This window comes from Mesocricetus auratus, unplaced genomic scaffold (genome assembly GCF_017639785.1).
Source record: "Mesocricetus auratus isolate SY011 unplaced genomic scaffold, BCM_Maur_2.0 Super-Scaffold_100011, whole genome shotgun sequence".
NCBI lineage: Eukaryota > Metazoa > Chordata > Mammalia > Rodentia > Cricetidae > Mesocricetus > Mesocricetus auratus.
In genome coordinates, this window is record NW_024429195.1 from 34,793,779 (window position 1) to 34,820,121 (window position 26,343).

Sequence of the window (26,343 nt, forward strand, 5' to 3'; positions counted from 1 at the left end):
AAATAAACACTACAGAACAACAACAAAGAAGGTTTTTCTTGATAGTTACCAAAGGTTGACTAGAAACGGGGGAAGGGCCAGCTGTGAGAGCTCCCCAGCCTTAAGCATCCTAATACAGACTTAATCATATTGAAAACAAATGTGCAGAGTTGAAGTGAGAGGCAAAACTAATTAGAAAAGCACAAAACTTTAAAAAGATTATGTTGTTTAACATCCTCAGTGTTTTGACAATGCTAAGTAAGAATTTGGTCCTCTGCTGAGACAGGTGCTTCTCAAACCAAGACTTAAAACCAATTTATCATGACTTACTGAGTAAAAAACTAATCAATATTGTCTTGGTTTCATTTTGCAAGAAGCAGTTGCAACCAATTCAACGAAAAATGTTCTTGGCACTGGGTGGAAGGGGGTCTCTGGCACAAAATGCCACTGTGCCTTACCAAGTGGATACTTAAAGGCTAGCAAAATGTGGGAAATGAGGGAGTACAAAGGTTTCCATGACAACAAGCAACTGCCGTGGAGATGATCTATCGATCACATCACATTGTCCTTTTCGGGCATCTTGGTTTGTATTATAAGGGAGAGCAATATTCAGAGGCCCCTTTCATGCCACAAGTAGCAACAACACTTTACAGATGGCCAAACAGGAAGCTGTAAGACACAGGAAGACAAGAACGTCCAGCAGAACCGCATGCAGGTTCAGATGGAGAGAGGCAGGACCAGGTACTCCAAGCCTCTCTCCTGTACACACCAGCTTACACAGCTATAGACTAAGACATCCACTCTATGGAGAGAAGGGAGGGTGGGCAAAGCTCATGGTCGTGTGTGCACTCCTCCCCGCGGCCGTGGAAAACAACACACAACCACTTAATGTGAAAAGGTAACCTTTCAAGCCAGCACAGCTTCTCTCCGTTGCTATGGAAACCATGCCTCTTTATTCCTTACCTATTCCTCACCTCCAGTTAATTTTATTTGCCCTACAAAGGAGGAAGAAGTGAACTCAAAATTATTGATCTGAGAGGTGTTTATAGTGTTTTATCTAACGTTTCAAGCTAATCCCCACCCTGGAGAGAAGTCACCTCAGCAGAGGGCTCATGACTGACCTACAGTCCGAACTGCCAAGGGCTGCCAGCAGTTTATGGCCTTTTCTCAGAAACTGGACATTTTGTTCTATGTCTCGGTTTTAATCTTAAGGGGAACAACAGTTACTGTTACTTATCCCACTTCCTTTAATTCCCTGGGAGAAAAACATTTTCAAGTTTGCACCTAAAATGCTCAAATTGTGTATTCTACCATCCAATACCAGAAAAATCTCAGACCACAAGATTTCCTGCAGTTTTCTCCCTGCACAGCTCAGTCAGATAGCGACGTGTGTGTGTGTGTGTGTGTGTGTGTGTGTGTGTCAATAGAAGTAAAACACACTGTGATAGTTCTCAAACATGATGATGAAAAGAGGGAAATGCTGTCCTGAGGACTTTCTTCATTCTGTAACTATTGCGATCTCACATAACCACTTCCCTGGGGGAACATGGGGTCTGGGGAAGCCCAACGCTGTGTTACCAGCACATGATCAGTCATATTTGGCCCCAAAATTACTCTCTTTGAGGTGAGCGCTGCAGTTTTGCATTGACACCTGCTTGGCTGTTTTACAAATTATCATGGAGAACTTAATGAGGCAATCTCCCTGGGGAGCCTGACATCTGAGTCCCCTTAAAAGCTGGGTTACTCTGTGGGAGCTAGAAGAAGGACATAAAACCAGAAGATGTCCCATGCTCCTGGGGGAAATCAACAAAGGACGGTGTAACAGGAAGGGGAGAACTGTCATGGCCAGCTCCAAAAGCCTCTCAGCAAACCAGACCCCAGCCTTGGAGGTCTAGCGCTGCTCCATCTGTCTGGCTAAATCCCCATAAACCAACACTGTAACAGAAACCTTTCGTGGGCCTTTGAAGTACTTCACCCAAGCCCAAATAAGGCAAAGCATGACAATTTAGTTCCCAAATCCTCCTGATCAGAATCACCCAAACTTCTGTTAGAAATACAGGTTCCAAAGACAGCATGTTAATTTTGTTGCTTGTTTGTTTGAAGTGGGGGTCTCAGCTTTGTGAAATTAGCCCGGGGTGACCTCAAACTATGTAGGTGGAGATGACCTTGAATTTGTGATTCTCTTGCTTCCTTCTTGCCCCTGATGACTGGGATTACAGGCATTCAGCACCACTACTGGCTTGTGAAGTTCGGGGACTCGAACCTAGAGCAGGCATTCTATAAACTGAGCTACACCCCAGCCCTTAGATATAGACCTGCACAGTCCTAGAGTTAAACATGCATCCTATCCAGTCCCTTGACTTATGGCTGGTGGTTCGTCTCAAAGATCTGAACTAAGGGCTGAGGACACAGCTTAGTGGGTATATAATACTTATCTTGTAAACATGAGAACCTGAGTTTAGATCCCTAGTACCCTTATAAAACCCTGGGCACGGCAGCTAATGCCTGTATCCCAGATCTGGGAGGAGGGAGGTCCATGGCTAGCCAACCTTGCTAACTACTGAGTTCCAGGTTCAGTGAGAGATCACGTCTCAAAAGTCAGTTGGAAAGACATAGAGGTGGACATATGACCTCTACACATGTACTCAAGTGAACCTCTAAACATGCATATACCACACACCAAAACAAAAGCCTTGAGTTAACTTCAAACAGGCTTGCTTAATAAAGTAGAGGCATGTTACATTGCAAAATAAATAAATAACTTGCAATGTTCCCTTTACATTTGGGACTTTAAATATTCATCAGTTATTACAGGAAACACATAGACAGTAATCTGATTTTACAAAATGATAGGCTGCCTGTGTATCTAGTCTTGAGGCTGGGTGAAATTTACCATGAACGGAAATGCTAGCAAATTAAGATATATCAATAGTACCCTAGCTTGAATCATTAGGAAGGATTCGGCTATTGTAGGGACTATCTGGTCAACCATCAGGAACAAGTGGGAAGAGTACATTCATTAGGTTGAGAGCTAGCTTTTCTCCTCCAAAAGTGTTACTAATAAGGTACCCTGGGGTTTATAAATATAACGTGGCTTCAATTTGGAAAGATTTCTGTGACTGGAAAAGTAATTAAACCAAACATCTTCTAAAAATATACATGTCCTTTGCTACACATTACAGTCTTAAATGTAATAACGCAGCTGGAAAGAGAAGACCGACTCAGCAAGAACTGCTCTAAGCCAAAAGAAATGATGCAGGTCAAGTCACAGGCAGAGGAGCAAGAGAGAGGGAGGGCGGGTGCTAGGTCACATGTGCTCAGGTCTGAAATCAAAGGGACAGCACTCCTGAGCTCAGAGAACATGGCTGGGAACTGCTTTTCTGATTAAAACAGTGGGATCTGTTGACATCACAAATTCTTAAATCCTAGATGGAATAGGACTTCCCACCATCCTTCTCTTGAGAGCCTGCAGGTGAGACCCACACTGCTAGATGCCAGGATTACCAAGCCTTGAAAGGCTCCTCAAGTCCATGACCACCTCACTGCAGGCCACCACAGGCTCCTCAAATCCATGGCCACCTCACTGCAGGCCATCACAGGCTCCTCAAGTGCATGACCACCTCACTGTAGGCCACCACACAAGCATCAGAAGCCTAGGTCAGGCCATGTGTGTAAACAGGGACCATCTGGGTGTGTTTGGCCCAGCAGTCAGTAGTGGGGAAGCTCTTGCACAGGAAACAGCAGAGCCAGGCACTTTCCCTTCCTCTCCCCTCTTCAGTCCCTGTGTTTATGAGTCACCATTCTCTGAGGAGGAGGCCAAGGCACACCTGTGCGGACTCACACATTCTACATGCAACACTTCCGTGTAGCCAACCTCAGTCGGTGCTACCAGAGAGAAACATTATAATCCGGGCATTCACCATTGTTCAGACCTCAGCAGAACTGAAAGCTAATCCTTTAAAAACACTCCACTCCCCATTCAAGGGCCTCTGGGAAGCAAAGCTCTGTTTGCTGATACTGCAAAGCCTGCTTCCTCCTGCTGGCTGGCTGCAGGCCTTCCAGGCTCAGCCTCTGTGGCCCTTCTCAGCCCTACCATTGGCTCCCTTTACTTATATTTTGCAAGAGGTCTTTCTTTCCCCGGTTTTCCCATGCTTCTCACTTTCAGAAGAAAGCACCAATCAGATGGCAGTGAAATTAGGCTCCATCTAATCCAGGTGTGTGCAACTCTGCTTGATAATTTGCACTGAAATGTTTGTTTCATTCTAAAAACCTGAGGGGAGGAGAGGGCTGATTTAGCATTCCAACTTCATTTGGATCTATTGGTGCAGATACACCGAGTTCTACTCAGTATTTTAAACACAGCAGTGTCATCACTGTAAACTGGAGCCAGATCAACTGCCAATGCAATTTTACATTTATTAATTTAGTGCAGCTCAAGAACCCAAAGCACTTATGTTTGTGAAATTACTCAACGTTAACTACAGTTTAGGATCTCATAGGTTCCTTTAAGACCACTGAAGGGTACTTACCGTGGCATGATAGTTTCTGTACATGGGCATCTTTAGGATTTTTGTCAAGTAATCTTCCAGTTGCTTCTACAAAAAAAAATATATTTTGGATACAGTTGAACACAATCATGTCTGTGGAAAATTTAAACAATTACAATGATGAGATCAGGTCTCATTTAAACATGTCAATCATTTTATTATACTATGGTTACGCAGTGAGGTGTAACACCTATCCTTCTCTAGGGATGTTAGTTAAAGCTCTTCTTGCTATTAATATTTACCTTTCAATATGCTTAGGTCTCTGCATTTGTTATTTTCATCATTATTGTGACAAAACACCCAACAAGAAAGGGTTTATTCTGGCCTGCAGTTTGAGCGGACACGGGGCACCGTGGAGCAGAAGAATGGGAGGCTGGCTGCTCTCTCAGCACTCACATCAGGCAGAGTGGGGAACCTGGAGCTCAGTTAGCTCTTTCCGTTTTATTCAGTCCTGAGCCCTAGCCCATGGGCACTCCTGGTGAAGGTCATTCTTCCCATCAGTGAGCCTAATCCAGAGAACCCTCCTGGGCACGTCCAGAGGCTCCTCCTCTCCTGGTATGACTGCAGTGCTCATCTTAAAGCTAGTAAGCCTCTAGCTGTGTGGTTTTATTCTTCTGTACTTAGTAGAACAGGATTGCCCACAAGAGTCAGGTTTCTGAATTTATTTTAAAGATGGCTGCATGTAGACTAGTTTGGTGGCCTCTGTTCTCTGCAGCATACACATTTCAGATTCCAAAACTGAACTGATAAAACTGACAGAATTACTAATATGCTAATAAAAATCTATCCCCTGCTACCAGTAGTGTCATTGAAGCAGGGTGGGCAGAAATGTCCTTGGCCTCGTCTTCTCCCTCCTGTTTGTGCTCCATCTTGCTATTTCAGGCTGTAACCACCCCATCTAAGGAGGAGGAATGGTTTTTCACATATATTTAAAATGAACTCTTAGAAATCAAATATATGGGTGGAAATGTCTGCTTTTTAGGAGTGACTCTCAAAACCTTTTGGAATATGCTGTCCATCATCTGACAAGAACTCTGCCTCCTCCTTGGCTTGGGAGACCAGGAGATGTCTAAGTTCCAGAGAAGCCAAGCCAGCTGTCAGTCAGCCTGGGGTTGGGGCCATCAACCACATCCCCCTCCGTAGGTGCTAGGTCCTTACAATGCTGAGAAAGGATTTCAAGACTGCGCAAGAGCCAGAGAGAGGGCTCAGCAGGTAAAGGGGCTTCCCACACAAGCCTCAAGACCTGGGCTTCATCTTGATAAGCCATGAAAACATGGAAGGAGAGGACTGATTTCACAAGTTGTCTTCTAATCACTACATACACCTTCTATGAGTGTGCATGGGTGTGTATACACACACACACACATGCACACACACACACACAAATAGTAATAAGTACAATTACATTTCCATAAAGCAGCAGAACAGAGAAAGACTCACCCTCCTGCCAAAGAACTGTTCTTCCTGCATTGTGTTTTCTGATGAACGGGGCAGACTGGGCATCTCTCGGGGCTCTTCTTTGACATTTTGTCTTCTAAAAGTATGTCTACAATACAGACACATGCTAAACAGCTATTGCACTGTTTTTGACTATCTCTATTATCTTTCATGTCATGATTTATTATTTTCATTCCTGTCAATGTTTAAAACATTCTCATATAGCCCAGCCTGGCCTCCAACTCACTAAGTAGCCAAGACTAACCTTGAACTCCTCTTGTCCCCTTTTCCCAAGCACTGGGAGTCACAGACTTTCACCAACGTATGCAGCTGAGGTGGCTCACTTTCAAAAGAGCTATGCAATTGAAAATGTCTACCCCAAGTGGACATTTTATGAACAGAATAAAACGCACTCCCATTCCTGCATAGTGGGGTAACTGTTAGTTCGCCGTGGTTACCTTTTCGTGGGAATGGGTATTCGGATGAAGGCTTTGTACTTGAGCAGCTCTCTATGAAACTCTTGGAAGTGCTTGAATTTTCTCTTCACTTGCCACGTGAATTCCCCGTGTGTTAACTCAATAGTGTACAGATTGATACTTGGCACCTGGTGACAGATGTTAAAAAAGATTGTTATCTTAGATGGGGAAAGTTCCAAAATTTCTCAGCAAACAACAGCTAATTGCCAAGTAATAGTAAAGTACACTTAATTTGTCTATTTATTTTGTGTTAGTATTTAGCATTTTAAAAATATACGACCTTTATTAATTTGTTTAGAATTTCATACAGTGTATATTGATCACACCCTGGACCCTCCTCCTAACTCCTCCCAGATCCACTCCCCACCTTCTACCTCCTCTCTCCTTCCTTTCTCTCTCTTTTGAAAAATAACTCACCCAGTTCAGTTTGTGCCCACATACTCATGTGAAGGGACCATCCTCTGGACTATCGTGGGCCCACTAGGGGCTACACCCACTGAAGCATGGTGGAGACACCAGCGGCCACACCCATTAGAGCATGTGGGCACATCAGGGGCCACACCCACTAGAGCATGATAGGCCCACCAGGGGTCACACCCACTGGAGCATGGTGGAGGCACCAGCGGCCACACCCTTAAAGAAAATCAACTCTCGATTTCCCAGTGGCCACTCACTGTAAGTGGCATCTCAGTTAGGGATCCAGGACTTGTGAACCATCATACTTAACATTTTCTTTTAAAGAACCAATTATAGAAATATTTTCTTAAATGTTCACATGATAAATTACACGAAACAAGCTATGTATCACACAGACAAACCTCTACCAACCCTTTTCCCTCAATGTATAGACACTGTACCACACCCACACATATTTGCACACTGGAAATGAAGGGGATGGCAGATGAGACCCTGAGAAGCACCAATGGCCCATGTCACACATGGACAGTGAAGACTTGTTGCAGATTGGGAAAAGGCAGGCAGGACCAGCATCCTTTCTGTCCTAAACAAATGGCACATATCATAATACCACCTCTTCTTCTCAAAAAAAAAAAAATTCCATGGCCCAGTGTTGTCTACCCAGACCCCTGCCTGAGGCACTGCCAGGCTTCAAGAACACTGGATAGAGAAAGTTGCTAGTTTTGAGTATACAGTGTATAACATGAGTGTGATCTTGTCAGTATCAGCGCTAAGTCTTTAAAGGGTGAGAGCCAAATTATATTTTAACTTTTAATTACTATGCCTAAGAGGTCCATGAAACAAAATGTCTCTGATCTCCAAGCCCCTTGCCCAAGGACAGAGAGTTCCTGAAATGCTAGAGTCTGTTGTTTATGGGACATAATGAGCCACATGTTTTCACTCCCCTAAACAAGCACGTTTGACCCACCTGCACCAGATGTGTTTGATCACATGTGGGCGGGAAGTACATGAACAGGAAATATGTTAGCATGTACTCTTGTCCCTGATTGGATGTAGGCAAGTATACAAGCAGGAAGTACATCAGGATGTATTCTTGTTCCTGATTGGACCTTGTTGGGAATACAGTGAATTGTGGGTTTTGCCTTTTTAAGCCCCTGTAAAATGTGCTCAGGGCCATTTTCCGAGAAACCCGAAATGGACCTGGCCAGAGAGTACATCAGTCTGACCAGTATTTAGTTAAAGCTTGCTTTAAATTTGACCTTAAACTGTGGTAGCTGTCTTATTCTTGACCAATGGGATGAACAATAGAAACCACAGAGGGTAAGTACCCTTAGACCCAGTGTTCAGATGGGGGTGCAGAAACTGAGAGGTTCAGTAACCTGTTCAAGATTTCAAGTCAAAGACACAAACTCAACCCTGTAGCCAGGCTCCAGAGTTGGGCATAATCCCTATACAGTATGCCTTGCCATCCAAAAACTAGCAGGAAAATAAGAGGCAAAGGGCATTGGAGACACGACTCATCAAGAGATGGGAACCTAACACAAAGCAAAAGCCTAAAGCAGGGCTCAGTAGCACTGCCTAGATTCAGAAGTTCTGCAGCGAATCAAACCAATGTGGAAACACAGGCCTGTAATCCCAGCACTGAGCAAATGCAGGAGTTCAAGACCAGCATCAGGTACACAACAACAAGGTGTTGGAAATTGAACTACGGGAGACTGTCTCTGAAAGAGAGGAACAGGAGAGATGGGGGGAGGGAAGAAAAGAGCCAGACAGCCCAAGTACAGGCCAGGCACCAGGGCGGTGTCAACTGGAGTCTGCAGAACAGAATCAGACAGATCACACCTCTAAAGCAGCAGGAAGGCACAATTGCCCAGCTGCCCCCAAGAGACTGGGACACCGGGGAGGTGGAGGGGTGGAGGGGCTGGGGGTGCAGAGGGACAGAGGGTGGGGGACTGAGGGGGTGGAGCCAGGGGGAATGGGAGAAGTGGGGGGTGGGGCCATGTCCTTCTGTGTGTGCCTGAAGGCAGAAGCTAGTGGTGGCCTACTCAGTCTTGACTACTACTCAGCCTGAGGGACAAAGCTCCCCTACTACTAGGAAATTCAAGCAGCAACAAGCAAAAAACTACCCAGACCTCTCCTGATCCAGTCTGTTTCTGAGGGCGCAGCTCTGCTACACAGAGGGATAGTCTTCTACTCCAAAGCCTTGCCGAGTTCAGAGGAACAGAAAGGATGGAATAGAGACTGGGGTGGCACTCCAGGGACTGAAGGTGACATGTAGGGGACTGAGGAAAGGACCCAGGGGGATGAAGAGTGGGGTCCCAGGGACTGAAGGATGGAGTCCCAAAAATAAATGACAGAATTTGCCAACAGAATTCTCTCAGCAGCGCCTCTGAATCTACAATCCAATGTCCAGACATTTTTTTTCTTTTAAGAGATACGTAGCATTCATAGTTTCTTGCTAAAGAATGCTTAGGAAAAATAAAATTTCTCTTGACTTATACTTGGCCTTCAGTTAGAATGGATATTGAATGAAATAAAGGAACAAGAAGGAAGGACAAGACTTCTCCTAGTCATGGTGGAGGAGGTTTATTGTGGATAGAAGGGAGAATGTAGACAGAACACATCTGGGAATGTCCAGAGTGAACATAAACGTGCACCAGGCCATGGGGGAGAGGAGGAGAGGAGAGCCAGGACAGAAACTGGTAGACAAAAATTGTTGGGTAACAAAATTGGCTGGATTATATAGGGAAGGGCAGCTGGGGAAGTCCAGCCCCGGGCTGGAGGACTTACAGGTAGGGGCAGGGGGTGTGCTAGTCATACCCTGTAACAGGTAGGGACTGAGGGATGCTAGGAGAACCTGATGGCCAGGTCCACTTTGATATGTTAAATGGGCACCTCAGTTAGCCTTTGTTTTAGGTTTGAGAGCTAACAAATGTAACCCAAAAGCCCAAGTAAGAAGGACTACTAGAGAGAAAGCAGCCCCTTGCCAGTTATTAAACAAGTTGCCTGGAATGATATTGTTCGTATCTGTTTCTTTTCATGCATGTACTTATTTTTGTAAGTGTCTGTGTGCCTGTGGGCATGCCCATATGTCACAGACCTCAAGGCCAAAGGACAACTCCCAGGAGGCCGTTCCCCACTCCCTCACCTGGTTTCGGAGATCAAACTTAGGTTCTCAGGCTTGGCAGCAAGTGCCTTTACCTATTAAGCCACCTCACCTGCTCATGAGTGCTATCCAAAATAAAAATAAAGAAGCACTGTAGCAGCATAGCTGTTCATACCTATAACCTCAACCCTGGGGAGGCAGAAGAAGGAAGAGCAAGAGATGACAAGCCAGGCTTGGCTCCATGAGACCCCATCTCCAACAACAAGGATCACTGTTCATAAAGGGGGGGAAAGAGGTAGATAAGAATGAAGAATACATGATAAGGAAGAGAAATCCTGAGATGTAAAGGGAACTTAGAAGTTGCTGTGAAATATTAGTTGAAGATGTGTTACCTTTATTTACGCTGTAGAACATTTATTTAGTGATGCAAAGATGTGTTGCATTCTTTCATGCTGTGTTTGCTTAACTCTGTGAAACCGTGTTATTTTGCCTGTCTAAAACACCTGATTGGTCTAATAATGAAGAGCTGAACAGCCAACAGCAAGCCGGGAGAGAGTCACAGGTGGGGCTGGCAGACAGAGAGGATAAATAGAGGGAGAAAAAGAAGAACAAGGAGCAGGAGAAGGAAGAGAGGAGGACATCAGGGGCCAGCTGTCCAGCTACACGACCAGCCATGTGCAGTAAGAAAGTAAGAAATAAAGAAAATTACATAGAGAAAGAGGAAAAACCCAGAGGCAAAAGATAGACAGGATAATTTAAGAAAAGCTGGCAGGAAACAAGTCAAGCTAGGGCCGGGCATTCATAATCAAGAGTAAGTCTCTGAGTGATTGTTTGGGAGCTGGGTGGTGGACCCTCCAAAGAGCACAGAGTATGAAGAAAGAAACAACCACACGAAGTGGCAGCTAAAGCTCAACCAACAGCATCACAGCTGTGAGGAAGGAATCTGGGGTCAGGGCTGTTTGGTGGCACGTAGTTGACAAAAACCAAACCCCGATGAACCCAAAGTGCCCTGACCTTTGTTGTAGACGTGAAGCGCTCCACTTCCAGCACTTGCGCTTTAACAGGACAGCCGGAGAGGTAGGTCTGGATGTTGGGCTCCTTAAATCCTTGAGTGTTGTAAATGGAAGAGAATGGGATGTACTCTGCAAAGGACAGAGGGAACAGGTTACTTCAGTCACAGACAGGAGCAGCTGCGTCTTTTCAAAATCTAAGATGGGGCTGATGAAATGTCTAAGTGGGTGACGATGCTGCCACTAAGCCTGATAGATGACCCAAGTTTCGCCCGGGAGACCCATAGGACTGTTTTGGGAAAGGAGCTTACATAAAACTGACCTCCCCAGGAATGAGCTTTATTAGGAGACAGGGCCTCAGGACCAAGGGAGCCATGTCTGGGCCTTGAGGTGGGAGAGCACTAAGGGACACTATATTCCATCAGAGACAGCAATGATGGGGCTTCCTCTTAAAGTGTGGACACGAGAGGTGTAGCTTAAGGCAAGAGTAGGAGGCAGCTGACAGACACAGGGTGACAGGGAAGCCCAGAGAAGGAAGTGCAGAGAAACCCCAGAGACAAAGGAACGGAAACGACTCCTGTAACCTTCCTGGACTCAGTCTGAGATAGCCTGCACAAGGAAATAAGCTAGGTACTGGGTAGAACCATAAATTAGGGCCTGCGAAGCCACACGACAGCATGGCCTGACTCTGTGCTAGAGCTGCTGGGAGACATGGGATCTGGTCATGTAGACTGTGGGATCTGGTCACTCAGAGAGATCAATGTCATAAAGAGACAGAGTCATGATCAAACAGGATATCCCCCCAAAACCCCAAATCATAGTTAAAATAATAAGTTTCTGGAAGTCCTCTCTCCAAGAAAACGGTCGCCCTAGATTATTTACCTCTGTGCCCTGCAACCAACCCTGAGGAAGTCTTGAGCAGTCCGTCGGTTGTCTGTCCTTACCTTCCTGAGCCTTGGGGTCTCCAGGAAATGCGTCATACTCCACCTCCTCTCCCTCAAAGTGGAGTTCCCGGGTGTCAAGGTTATCTATTAGATTGCTCATGTCTGCGGCGATTTTCTGCAGTGCTGAAGTGTTCACCCTGGGCTCACTTTTCAGTGACATGCTGATTTCTCAGAGGTACGCCGAGGGACTGAGGAGGAAAATCAGTCATCACTCAGATACATTTCATTGTGAAAATCCCTTTGTTTCACACAGTTTGAAACCAGGCTTAGCTATAGCATGGACAAAGAGACCCACTCTAGCTGGGGCCTGGCTATCCCTCACAGTCATTCTATTGATCTCACGGCAGCACACTCAAACAGTCCCTACCTCGTTAGCTAACATGGAGCAAAGCGATCGGAGAGAAGAAAGAAAAGCAACTCCACATGGAACAAAATGGCAGCACTTCAGCGCCTTTTATGCACTTGGATAAGTGAGGAGACTGAAGAAAAAGAGGCTGGGAAGCTTTTTCAGAGACAAAGATATGCCTCCTTGTTTAATAAATATGTTCAAATAAAGAATACAAAACAGCCTGGCATGGTGGCACACACCTTTAATCCCAGTGCAGGCACATCTGTGTGAGTTCAACTCCAGCCAAGGCTACATAGTAAGACCCTGTCTCAAAATGAGTAAGTGAATGAATGAATGAATGAAAAGGAAGAAAGGAAGGAAGGAACGGAGGAAGGAACGAAGGAAGGAATGAAGGAAGGAAGAAAGGTGCATGTAAAATAAGTAAAACTTTCCTAAAGAAAATCAAGGGACTTTTATGGCCCGATAAGATGGCTGAGTGGGTAAAGGAACTTGTCACCCAAGCCTGATGACTTGAGTTAGACCCTAGAAGCCACCCTGAAAAGACTAGTCTTGACACCCAGAAGTCCTCTGACACCCGCAATATCATTCAACGACAGGCAATGTCGTGCACACGCAATAATGAAATAAAAACTTTATGACAGCATATCCTTTCTACATTTTTCTCAGGGGCTGGCTTCCCAGGTGATGTGTACTACCACTTGGAGATGTGAGGCCATGACCTTGCATGAGCTGTGGTGTACGTGTTTTGAAAGAAAACGGATTAATATACCTGTTCATAAAGACAGCAGAGGCATTAACATTTTTTTCTCCCCCTTTTATGAAAGCTGGTGGGTTATATTTCATCCTGACACTTCATAACCTGAGTCGTTGCACATCAGTACCCAGGGAGAAGATTTCATTTTCATTTAAAATACGGAGGTCTAAGTCCTGAACTGACAGAGTTGGATGAAAAGTTCATATTGCCCAATACAGAAACCATCTCTGATACCTCCGGACCTAAACTGAGAGGAGTGTCCCATAGCTAACTGTTCTGCACATGCTCATTGTCTACTGCAGCTCACAAACCTTAACTCAGCATTCACCGTGTAGAAGCAACAGCAATGATGAAAACGTAAAGATGGGACACAGTTCGGGGAACAACATCACTTGTCACATACAATGCTGAGTTTAGCCTCTGAATCCCACAGTGGAGAGAACCAGCTCCTAGCACTGACTTTCACATGTGGGCAGTGGCACACACACATGCATGCACACACATGCACTCATGCACACACACTCATGTACACATATTTACACACACGCACTAATAGATCAACTACAAATTTTAAAAACTGTGCAGATGAGTTAAGGATCACTGTAGTTGGACTTAGGCTTGTTTCTAACTGGCTCTCATAACTTAAATTAACCCACATTTTTATTAATCTACGCTCTACCGTGTGACTTCTATCTCTTATAACTTAAATTAACCCACATTTTTATTAATCTACGCTCTACCCCATTTTGTATATCCCACTCACTCTTCGTCTGGCTGGCTTCTCTACCCCTCCTCTTCCCAGCATTCTCTCTGCCCTGAAAAATCTTGCTTAGCAGTTGGCTTCTTAGCTTTTAATGAAACCAATCACAGTGACGTATTTTCATACAGTGCAAAGGCGTATTCCACAACAGAACACTTATTGCATGGGTTGTGGAAACAGCTACATAACCTCAAGTTCATCCCAGGCCTCCTCCAAGGCCTTGAACTTCCTGAGAATAGAATGCCCCGAGAGGAGCCACCTGGCTGGATTCTGGTTCTGTGGAGGGGGTGGGTGTCCCATGTGGGGCCAACTTAGGCAGCTCTTAAGGTAACAAGTATCTGAAACCTAGACACACAGCCTCTATTGCCTCTGTGTCTGGTAGGGACCTTGTTTGGAAATGCAAAGCTGGGTAGAGGAGGGAAATTCTGGGTTGCCCTGTACATGTGATTATGCATTGAACTGAGTAACTAACTTCATCCTTTCCCTCTGTTGACTGTGAGGAAGTTTAAATCTCAATTTATACCTTACTGTTGCCAAATTATTGGGCTATCATTGCCTGTGTCTCTCCCTTTCAATTCTCTCTCTCATTTCCAAATTATCTTTTTAATTTTGGGAGATGTATAAATTGCCTTGAAAGTGCTGATATTCACACATATCCTGGGGCAAGTCTTTGTAAATGCTAACTGTAATGCCATGAACAAGAAATGAAATTTTCTTACAATTTAGTATTCACCGGCCAAAGCCTTTTCAGCCTTGGGGTCCTGACTTTCTCATTTACAAATTTCACTCCCAGGGCCACTTTAACAATAAAGCCTTAACTATATATAAAAGATTTCATAAAGTTGTTTATCCCCCATTATATTTTAAATAATCTAACCATCTTCCTGTCTCCAAGAATTACTCCAAGTAGCTTTGCATTTAAATAAGAGAGTAGGTGGCAGAATGCCTTCCAGCCAAAATTATCTAAGTAATGTTTGTTCGGCTCCCATTGGGGAGGTGTTGCCTTGAACCACAAATAAAATATTTGTTTCCTTTTCTCCTAATTCAACGAAGAGCCTCTTGTTAGATGGCAACCATGAGCCAAGTTTTGCGTTATTTAAATGACAAGGTAATGAGAGGAGATAAGGAAAACTGAGTCAGAAATTATATCATATTATTGTCATTTGTTAACTTTTAAAGATTTCAGAGGGTTTTATTGATTAAATAGACTTATGGTTAACTTTCCCAACTTCCTCAGCATAGCAAAGGGAGGTTATTCCAAATGACCTTCCTTTTGGGTAAAGTACTAGTCTGTAAATAAATAAATATGTAAATATATTTAATATAGTGAGTCTACTCTATATGTTGGGATAAGTAAGGGAAAGGCATTGGCCAAGAGAAAAGAAGCTCTCTAACACATGGGGAAACGTTAACTGAAGGAAAAACAAGAAAAGAAACAGAAAGAATAAAAGAAAAAACCCACATTATCTATTTAAAGCATCTATTGTGTGATAAGAGCAATTGCAGTATAATTTTATGATTTAATGCTTCATAATTGTGATTGATTCATGAAATTTAGGTAGTTGTCCAAGGGCACTTAACTTCTGTCAGGGTTGTCTCTTACATTTTTAAAGATGTCCCTTTTTAATTATGTGAACATGTGTATGTCTGTATGTAAATATATGCATGGGAGTGCTTGAGGAATTCCAAAGGCATCAGAGGCCCTGGAGCTTAAATAACAGGTGTTGTTAGGTACTCTACTTGGCTGATGGGAACAGAACTCAAATCTTCCACCAAAGCTCTGTCTTGGTCAGACACCATGACCAAGGCAATTCTTATAAAAGAAAACATTTAATTGTGACTTGATTACAGTTTCAAAAGTTCAGCTCATCATCATTATCACAGGGAGCATGGTAGCACACAGATGACATGGATCTGGAGAAGGAGCTGAGAATTCTACATCCAGATCCACAGGCAGCAGGAGAAGAGAGACTCTGGGCCTAGCATGAACTTTAAACCTCAAAGCCCACCCTCAATGACACAGTTCATCCAACAAGACCACCCCTCCCATCCATTAGAGTCATCTATCGTGGGGGAGAGCAGATGCCATAGTTACAGCCTGAGTTACCCTGCAGTGGGAGAAGCCCTTTAGTGTTTGCGGCTGAGATAACACAGTCCATTTTCTTATCTCTTATAGTCTAAACTGTGGGTCTTTATCTCACTCTGTACAAAGAAGAGATGATTCAGCCGCGAGATAAGAGCTGCTGGGCCATAATTCTATTTGCCAATGTTATATAGGAAGTAAGTAAAGTTGTTTCTTTCTTCCTTTTTTTATGGTCTTGACTACTGGAGTCAAAATTCTTTGCAGCAGCCATTTGATAATTTCATCATTTTTAGTGAAGGAAGCAGAGAAATAGGGTTGTTTTTTTTTCAAAAATTTTAAAAATGCATTGTTGTTGCTGTTGTTTAGAGACAGGGTTCTCTGTGTGTATCCCTAGCTGTCCTGGAACTCGCTCTATGGAGCAGACTGGCCTCAAACTCACAGAGATCCACCTGCCTCTATCATCCAAGTGCCACCACTGCCTGGCTTTCCTTCAGTTTTCAGCAGGACTGGGAAAGAGAGCATGCTCTTAGCTAAATACCAATAATACTGACCAGTGTAGTTATTGATGCTACAGTAAACATTAACATTAGTCACCATTTGAGTATGCCCCACATGCCAGGCTCTGTACAAGTCCATAACCATCTTGGGAGCTGGCAGCCATACTACGAAGAGTGGCTTAGGAAAGCAGGGACAAGGTCCCATGTCCAGGAAGTGAGGGAGCCAAGCCTCTAACTCCAAAGTCCAGCTAACAAACCATCTGCCACTAGAGGTGGGGGAGGGACGGTCACTGAGAAACACCCGGAATATGATTAGGGCATAGAAATACATCATATGAAAAAATTAGTAGAAAACAAATACAAATTTAATTTTAAAAAGGAACAACAACAACAAAACTTCTAGCATTTAATTCTGTGATGTCAGTTTTGTCTTGGTTTCAGCTTCCTTGTTTTTTCTGTGTAATCTACAGGGTTCTTTCATGTTTTTCCTGTGTAGTCTATAGGGTCTTTCTGTGTTTTTCCTGTCAATCTACAGGGTCCTTCCATGTTTTTCCTGTGTAATCTACAGGGTCCTTCCATGTTTTTCTCTTGTTCCCATGTTAGCAAAAGAAATAAGCACAATGAATTTCAAAGTCCAAAACCAAATCATAACTATGAATGTGAATTATAGTTAAACCATTGGAAAGAATGTTGATTAACAGGATTTATGGAGACCAGGTGTTGTTGGACACCTTTAATCCCAGCACTCAGGAGGCAGAGGCAGGTGAGTTTCTGTGAGTTCGAGGTCAACCTGGTCTACAAAGCGGTGCCAGGACAGGCTTCAAAGCTACCCAGAGAAATCCTGGCTCAAAAAACCAAAAAAAAAAAAAAAAAAAGGATTTATGGTCTACCATTACCCATGGTGGCAGGTCCACCCATATGACACAACTCCCTGTGATTACACAGAAGTTATTTATATGGAGCAGACTTGATGTTCCCAAAAGCATAAAATTCATAACTGAAAATTCAAAAACTGACCCAAATCTCCAGTGATACAGCAAGCCTTGAGTAAATATTTTTGAGGTTAGCTGACTTTGAATAAAGTATTGGTATATTTCATCTTCCAAACTACCTATTTTGAAAAAAAATAAAACATGTTTAAAAATCTTTTAATGTTTTCTTAGGTCCTAGCAATTTTTAAGAAAAATATAGCATACACAAAGATCAATGGGAAATCTATTAAGTCCCTTCATCAAAAAATGAATGTCAGGGGCTGGAGAGATGATTCAATGGTTGCTTTTCCAAAGGTCCTGGGTTCAATCCCCAGCATCCCCTTAGCAGCTCACAATCATCTGTAATTCCAGTTCCAGGCATCTGACACCCTCTTCTGGCCTCCATGCATGATGCAAGCATATGATGCATAGACATACTTTAAGCCCATACACTTAAAATAATAATTTTTAAAAAATGTAAATTAAATGTCAGTGGTTCAGAGAAGGTCAGATGACCGTGACAGCTCTGTCCTTATTGTCAGTGGCTGACAGCCATCAACTCCAGAATGTCTGTGTTACCTCTGAGAACTACACTGCCTCTCCCAGCTGAGGAAGCTGAGACAGATGTGTGATCCTGGCTGCCGGGGTGCCCTCTGACTCGATGAAAAGATATTCACAGGTAGGCTTGTTTGCTTGTGGCTGTCTTCAGGGCTGACATTCTACCTCTACTTAGCTGCCCAAAGTAACACGCCGTCTAGCAGCTGTGTTTCCAGCTCTGCCTGTTGGCCAAGTCCTCTGACTTCCGGACTGTACCACAGCACAAACTGTAGAGAAGCCAGTAAAACGCAACTGTGGATGGACTTAGCCTTCAAGACACTGCCCCCCTCATCCTCCCTTGCCTGGGACCTTGCCCTCCCTTCCCCTCATGCAATTCTTCCCTGGTCCCGAAATGGAACTGTCCCCTTGTTTTCCATTAAAGTGGCTGCTAATTGCTTCACAGCAGTGCTGAAATATCAACTGTTACCTTGACAAGGTCTAGAATCACCTGGGACACAAGCCTCCAGGCACATCTGTGAGGGAGTGTCTCCACAGGACCATCTGAGCTGGGAAGATAAGCCCCTCAGTGTGAGTGACACCAACACCTGGCCTGGGGGCCTGGACTGAATAAAGAAAGCAAGCTGACCCTTAGCCTCTTTTCTCTCTGCTTCCTGACTCGGGACACAATGCGACCAGTCACCTGAGTCACCCGCCTCCATGCTTTCATTATCACAATGGCCTGTACCCCCAAAACGTGAACACAAATAAACCCTTCACTCCTTAAGTTGCTTCTGCCATGAGTTTGTCACAGCAATAAGAAAAATAACTAACATGGGTCCAGTCCTTTTTGTGACTTTGGGGACACTCGTGAACCTAAAGCCCCACAAAGCACAGCTGTTCACATACAGCATATATTTCCTGGGCCTGTGAGTGTCCTATGAAGTGTATATTGGGAAGTTGTGTCCACTGAACTGACATTCTGAGGTGGACAGGGGGTGGGGACACTCCTGGGGAAGGATGGGGCAACGCCATGACCACTCAGATCTCACAGAACCCATACTCAGCAATTGTTCGTTATTACTGAGTGAGTCCACAGAGAATCTGCTGTCTACAGGCCATCCAACACAGACCGGAGAAAAATGTCTTCCTCCTAAACCTCAGAGGCTCTCAGATGCAATGACCGTCTAGTTGGGAAAGGCACCAAGAAGACAACAACAAAATGCATCATTGGAAACGAACAGAATTACCGTGGGAACTCACTGCACCGGGCATTTGCCAAGGGCTCCTCCTGTGCCACCTCGAGCAGTCCTGGCAACAGCTTCATAAGCCAGTACTACTGCAACCCTCAAGATGCCAATAACCAGACAAGCTGGCCCAGGAGAGAGGCGGTAGGGACACCAGCTGGCAGCTGAGCTCTAGCTGACCTGAAAGCCACAGGCCTGTCTCTACTGCCCTACACTTGCAACCGTGCCAAGAAGAGCAGATGACATGATGTGGAATCGCATTCCTCTCCTGCCCAGAGCCTGAGAGGACAGCTTTCTATTCTGGCTGGTGCTAAGTGTGATTTCTAAGTCCAGTCTTTTCTCAGAGCCCCACGGCAAATTTGACTCGACGACCCCAGAACAATCCTCCCCAGGCTTCATGGTAAATCCTTCATAGAAAATATCTAACAATGGGATGATTTGATCCTGAAGGTGCCAAGACTAGAGGAGATGCTGGTAAGAAACCTGTACTCAGATCCTTTGAACCCGGGAGACCGAAGATTACTCTTTTTCTTATTTAGTTAAAGACACAGCAAGCCCAGTGACTTGGAGGTGTTTACATGCTTCATTTTCGATTGTCTTCCTCTGAGATTTTATTTTTATTTTACATGTCATTGTTTGCCTGGATGTATACCTGTGCAACACAAGTACATGGTGCTCACAGAGCCCTGGATGGAGCTTCAGATTTCTTGTACCCGGAGTTACAGATAGTTGTGAACCACCATGTGGGTGCTGGGAATCAAACCTGGGTCCTCTGGAAGCACAGACAGTGCTCTTAACCAATGAGCTCCCTCTTCATATCCATGCTTAATTTTCCACTAGCAAATCTCAACTGGTAATGTGTGTCATTTGCATACTTGTGATAATGATCCCTGACAACCATGGTAGATATTGACCCCAAGCAACCAGGACAGCTTTATGACATAGAAGCAGCAATCAGTTCCCACAGATGCCATTGGGTCCAGACAGAACAATCCCAGAGACAGCAAAAGGGATGCTTTTGCCCCCAAATTTCCCTAAATCCTTAGACCTATTTTGGATAAACTTGAACACTCAGGTGCACTTACCCTGGCAAGAGCCTTCTAACTCATTTAATTCATGCATCCTAGAGCTGACTATTGCCCCCTTGCAGGTACCAGATGATTCTAGTTTGTCTCAGTTCTGTTTCCAGAGGCACATCCAACTGCTATAGGAAAGTGATACCTGAGTTCATTGAGTCCCTACTCCGGGCCAACCACTGCAACATGAGCTACCTGCATCAAACACATTCTCCATACAGCTGACAATGAAAAACTATGCTCCAACTAAAGAACACCACACATTTCTATTCTAAATTGTCTTAGTTACTTTTCTATTGCTGCAACAAAATACCATGACCAAGGCAACTAGTAAAAGAAAGTGTGTCATTTGGGGCTCATGGTTCCAGTGGGCTAGAATCTGTGACTATCATGGCAGAGAGCATGCAGCAGGCAGGCATGAGTCTGCAGCAGTAGCTGAGCACTCACATCTTTGAGACACATACATGAGACACAAACAAGGAACTAACTGGATAGGGCATGGGCTTTTGAACCCTCAAAGCCTACCCTCAGTGACACACCTCCTCTAGCAAAGGTCACACCTCCTACTTCTTCCCAAACAGTTCTGCCACCTGGGAACTAAGTATCCAAACATATGAGCCTATGATGGTCATTGTCATTCAAATTACGACGTAAATAAATACTCAACTTTTTATGGCCAAGAATTGAATATTCGCACAATGCGTCTCAAGAAAGGGTAACAACTGCACATGAATTATGGAGAAGATTTTACTCTTGTGGAAAAAGTTATACTTAGCAAAGTGAGATAAATGTCTCAACAAGATAAACTTAGTCTACCAATGTTTTAGTAGACAAAATAAATACATCCCTGTTGGGGAAGTCCTGTGCATTTGTCAATAAAGCACTGTCTGGCCAATAGGGAATCTAGATAGGAGGGACTAGGAGTCCAGAAGGACTCTGGGTAGGAGAAACACGAGATTCAAGATGTAACGCCATGGGGTAGGGGCCTGGAACTATTCTCTGGTAAGAGACATACTTAAATTAACAATTATGGGGTAATTACTTAGGTCAGAGCTAGCCAGTAAGAAACAAGCAAGGCCAACAGCTTCATAATTAATATAGCCTCCTGTGTGTTTATTTGGGACTGATGCGGCTCTAGAACCAGGCTGGCGGGAAGGCTCCTCTCAAAGAAAAAGCTTCTCTTTACATATCCCCTCAACACAAAATCATCTTGCCTCTACTTTCTGAGTACTAGAATTACAGGCATGTGCTACTAGGCCAATTCTGTGTGATGCTGGGGGTGGAGCCTGAGGCCCCGGATTAGAAACTCGGCACTGAGAAATGCACAAACAACAAACCCAACTGGGTGTGAGAGTTCACCTATATGGATTATTTCCTTCTGGCAACTCAGAAACCCACTAGAACTACACACATGAACAAGGGAGGTTACTTTTTGATAAGCACAAATGATGAAGGGTACAGCAAGAACGGTGGTGACGATTGCAAAAGTAGCCAAAACTGTACCTGCCACCTGTGTGTGAATTGCTGTCACCCTGGCCTGTACCTGGCAGCCGGGGTCTGACTGATATCATGGAGAAGACTATGCAGCTCGGAGATCCTATGCAGCCTACCCACTGGACCCAACATGTCTGACCATGAGAAAACAGCTCTGAACAACTTCAATACCAGCAGCAGCTGAGCTCCGGCAGAACCTGGGGCTCTTCACTGGGAACTAAGCCAGACTCCGGAAGCTGGTTCTACTGGGCTGAGCAAGGGGAGCAGAAAATTCATTTTCTTACTCCTTACAAGCCTCATGCTGTTGACAAAATGCAATAAGAAACATGTATACATGCCCATAGGATAAGTGTGGGGAGGGGTATTTTATTTTCCATTTGGACTGGTTGGTTAGCAGCTAAGATTTTTTTGAGACAGGGTCTCGTGTAGCCCAGGCTGCCCTGAACTCCCGATCCTCCTGCCTCCAACCCCCCCAAGTGCTGGGATTACAGGCCTGGTAGTTTTAACCATTTCTACTATAGGTTCTTCCTTTCCTGAAAATGTGTCTTATACAGAAAGGCCCATTTAGCTAGAAGAAATGGATTCTCTTGTGTAAACTGCTTATCAACAAAAAATTTTCCCAGGTATCTAAAATCTGACTCCATTCAAAGGAATGAGCCAACAGCCCACATTGTAACAAGCGTAGGCAACACAGAGAGCCCTTTCAGAGACCCAGAAGGTTCACCTACGACTCAAAGGAAGTTGACACACACACAAGTGCCATCTATTCCAGGCTTTCTAGAGGCTAATTAGCACTCACGCTTTGTCACAAGTGCTGGTAAACACAGAAACATCTATTGAAGCTTCTTGAGGCCACACAGTTGATACACCTAAGAGGGAACCCCAATTAAGAAATTGAATCTATCAGATTAGCCAGTGGGGATGTGTATGGGGCTGGTGTTGTCGTACTGTGAGTGGGCAGCCCATTCCAGGCTGTACAGAGGGCTGACTGGGCAAGGGAAGGAAACCCAAAAGCAGCTTGCATTCCCATCTTGGCTTCCCTTCATGATAGACTGTAAAGTATAAAAGGAAATAATTTTTTTCCTTTCTCCCAAAACTGCTTGCGTCATGGAGTTTGTCATAGCTACAGAAAGCAGATAGGACAGTATCCTGTGTGTGAACCAGAGCTCAGATTAAAATGAGGTTTGTCCTATGCCACCAGCTCTTCTAAGAACTGTGAGACTCTGCCCACACCTGGGAACCAGCTGTAAGGGCTGGATTTTGAGCTGGCGATGCATGCTACAGAAAACACTGCCATTGAGCCAGGCGTAATGCAGAGGCAGGGGGATCTCTGTGAGTTTGAAGCAAGCCTGGGCTACACAATGAGTTCCAGGACAGGCATGTAGAGACTGTCTCAAAAACAACAAAAGCCAACCAAACAATACCGCAAAGCACTGCTTCCAACATCCCAGAGCGGAACAGATTAAAGCGACACGTGTCCCTTTCCACTGCAGACACAGAAGTGGGGGATAAGCTGCAAGGGTGTTGCCAAAATGCTCAGTCAAGGGTAATGATGTCAGGGTTAAGAAAAATAATTTAGGAGAACTTCAGCGTCCAACTAGACTAGGTACAGATAGGTACACTGGGCTTGAAGCTGGGAGGGCTCAAAGAGGCTTTCTTCATTGCTGCTGTTGCTTTTGTTTGCTTGCTTTGTTTTTGAAGCGGGCTCTCAGGTAGCCCAAGAGCTCTTCAAGCTCACTATGTAGCTGAGGATGACCTTGAACTTCTGATCATCTTGCCTCCACTTTCTGAGTACTAGAATTACAGGCATGTGCTTCTAGACCAATTCTATGTGATGCTGGGGGTGGAGCCCGAGGCCCCGGATTAGAAACTCAGCACTGAGAAATGCACAGTCAAACAACAAACCCAGCTGGGTGTGAGGGTATCAGAAAAACATCCTACATGATTATGTATGTCACTAACATCAAAGACAGTCAGGAATCACCCTACTTAGATTAGGCAGGATAAAGAGGAGGAGATGTGGATTAAAACTCATTTATTTAAGGGGCCAGAGAGAGGGCTCAACATGTAAAGGCGGTTGCCCTGAAGAGCTGGTCACCTGAGTTAGATCCATGGAGCCCACAGGAATAGGCGGAAAGACCAATTTCACAGATTATCCTATCTTCCCGTTATCATGCCACATGTGCCCATATATACAGCATACATACATGTGTGCCCACACAGTAATAATAAATGAAAATTTGAAGAACATATTTGTCAGAGCCTGATCCAACGAGTCAGCTGGGTTACCTGAGGAGGGGCATGAGGACTGAGAAAAGGCAGATAAAAGCAACAGAGACACAGGATAGATTCAGGAGGCCGGCCCCGCCCATGCCTTTCAACACACTGGACAGCCCCGAGTTTAACTTAGACCCTGCTTGTCTACAGACGAGAGGCAAAGCAGAACGAAGAGCAGCAGAGTCAGTTCCATGCACCGTCAGCCAGGTTCACAATCTATCACGTGAGTCCTGCTGGCAGCAAGCAGCTTCCTTGCCTATGTCTGTGTGCCTTCTGACTGGCATCAGGAGCTTGTTAGTTAGATAATATGCTCTTTCCCATGGGCTTCATCAGAACTTTCTCACGGCTTTCAAGGAGACAGAAACAAGCGAGCTTGAACTCCAATGTCTTATAAGTCAGAATAGACACCAGATGGAAACTGAGTCACTTGTGGGCTCCCACACCTATTTGTCTGGAACGTTTTGTGTGATTATTTAACAAAACCTAGGAACAGCAGAATAAACAAATGGAGGGCACAAGATAATGAAAGTCCAGAAGTTCAAAACCTGTGGTCTTGAATGTTTGCTTTTCAGTGTTAATTTACTATTTCAAATTTCACACACTATCCCACCAACCTTGATAATATTAAAACTCATATCAGAAGTTATAAAAATAAGCAGATAAGACATGTCTTCTTCATATACATATGCATATGTGTGTGTCAAGAATTGCTATAAGCCTGGAGTGTGGTGATGTAGTATTTATGATTTAATAAAGCAAGTGGAGATCAATGCAAAGCTAGCCACAAACCATAGAGGTTAGGCAATGATGGCACACACCTTCAATCCCAGGACTCAGGAGACAGAAGATGGATCTCTGTTAGTTCAAGGCCACCCTGAGCTACACAAAACTGATCCAGTCTAAAAGAGAATCAGCTCACACAAAGGTGATCTCAGCACTTGGGGATCACACACCTTTAATCCAGCACTAGGGAGGTGGAGACAGGAGTGATATGGCTGGGTGGAGAAAGGAATATAAGGTGGGAGAAGACAGGAACTAAGTGATTGCAGTCTGAGGCTTGATGGAAAGCAATGCAGTCTATATTATACTCTGAGGATTCGTGGAGACAGGATCACCCATTTCAGCCTGAGGTAGAGGTAAGAGCTCGTGGCTGCCTGCTTTGCTTCTCTGATTTTCACCCTGAACCCACATATCAGTCTCTGGGATTTTATTATTCATGTTACACCGGAGGAATATAAAGGAATATTACAACAACTGGGAACCAAATAAAGATTCCCCAAATTGGGTGTGTACATATGAGTTTCTCATTTATGACAATGATGGGAAATATTAGTGAGATTAGATTCTTCAGTAAGTAATGCTGAAACTGACAATTCATAAAGAGATATTAAGTAAAATTAGTTCTTTCCCTGAGATTTTCCATAAATACACTTCCGGATTATAGTCCTTTGTATATACAACATATGTTTTTAGTATTGTAGTCTAAATGTGCACAACAAACCTTTGAAACGAAATATAAAAAATTGCTATTGGGCCTTAAGAGAAGGGATGTCAACAGAACACAAAAACACAACCAGAGTGGGGACTCTTGCCTTTAATCCCAGCATTCCAGGGAAAGAGAGAAGAATTGAGACAAATGTGAGCCTACCCTGGACTACGTGACACAAGCCTGTCTGTGTATAACCTAACAACCAACCAAGCAAACAAATAGAAAACTCACCATGGAAATGCTGAGAAATTCAACCAGGCTGAAGTTTAATACTTTTATTGGACACGTAGCAAAACTATATAAATTTAAAAAGCATCCCAGATTGAGAGAAAAGATGGATAGAACATAAAAAAATGTCTACAAATATGGATGAAAAAGATCCAGAGATAATAGAAGATAGGTTGGGTATCTATCAGCATCTCAACATAGTTGGCTGTAGAGTAACAGTCTTTCAGTCACCCCGCCTCACTGGCTGCCGTGTTCTTACTGAAACAAGGGCCATTTCACCCCATTGCCCTGAGAAGCTTTGTGCAAGCCCGCAGCCACTTCACATGGGCGGGGAAATGAAACTCTCAGTCACTGCTCATCAGAATGTGAGCTAAAATAAACTTACTGAAGCAATGTGAACTTAAAGATGGCACAACCTACTGACCCACAAGTCTTCCTTTAGGCACAGTAGTAAAAGATCACAGTAAAGGAAGCTGGATAACTAAGACACATGTCCATGAGAGCAGACAAGCTGCTGTAGGGCAAGCATTACACACAAGTGGCATACATATAATCCCAGTACTCGAGGGGTAGAAGTACCCAGAAGAGAAGGCCGGGACCATCCTCAACTGCATACAACATTGGAGTCCATCCCAGGCTACGAGAGACCCTGTCTTAAAACAAAACAA

General features: G+C 44.3%; 1 protein-coding gene across 4 annotated transcripts in view; it reads right to left on the bottom strand.

Moving 5' to 3' along the window:
- The window catches only part of Pld1 (phospholipase D1), a 189,307-nt gene that overhangs the window by 104,326 nt on the left and 58,638 nt on the right, over positions 1-26,343 (bottom strand). For all 4 annotated transcript variants that reach the window (XM_040754598.1, XM_040754597.1, XM_040754599.1 and 1 more), the window contains 5 exons: positions 11,917-12,104; positions 10,977-11,104; positions 6,422-6,567; positions 5,967-6,072; positions 4,509-4,574 (listed from right to left, as the gene is read on the bottom strand). In XM_040754598.1, the coding sequence (XP_040610532.1) occupies positions 4,509-4,574; positions 5,967-6,072; positions 6,422-6,567; positions 10,977-11,104; positions 11,917-12,076 (606 nt within the window). In that variant the 5' untranslated portion in view covers positions 12,077-12,104. The remainder of the gene's footprint in view (positions 1-4,508; positions 4,575-5,966; positions 6,073-6,421; positions 6,568-10,976; positions 11,105-11,916; positions 12,105-26,343) is intronic.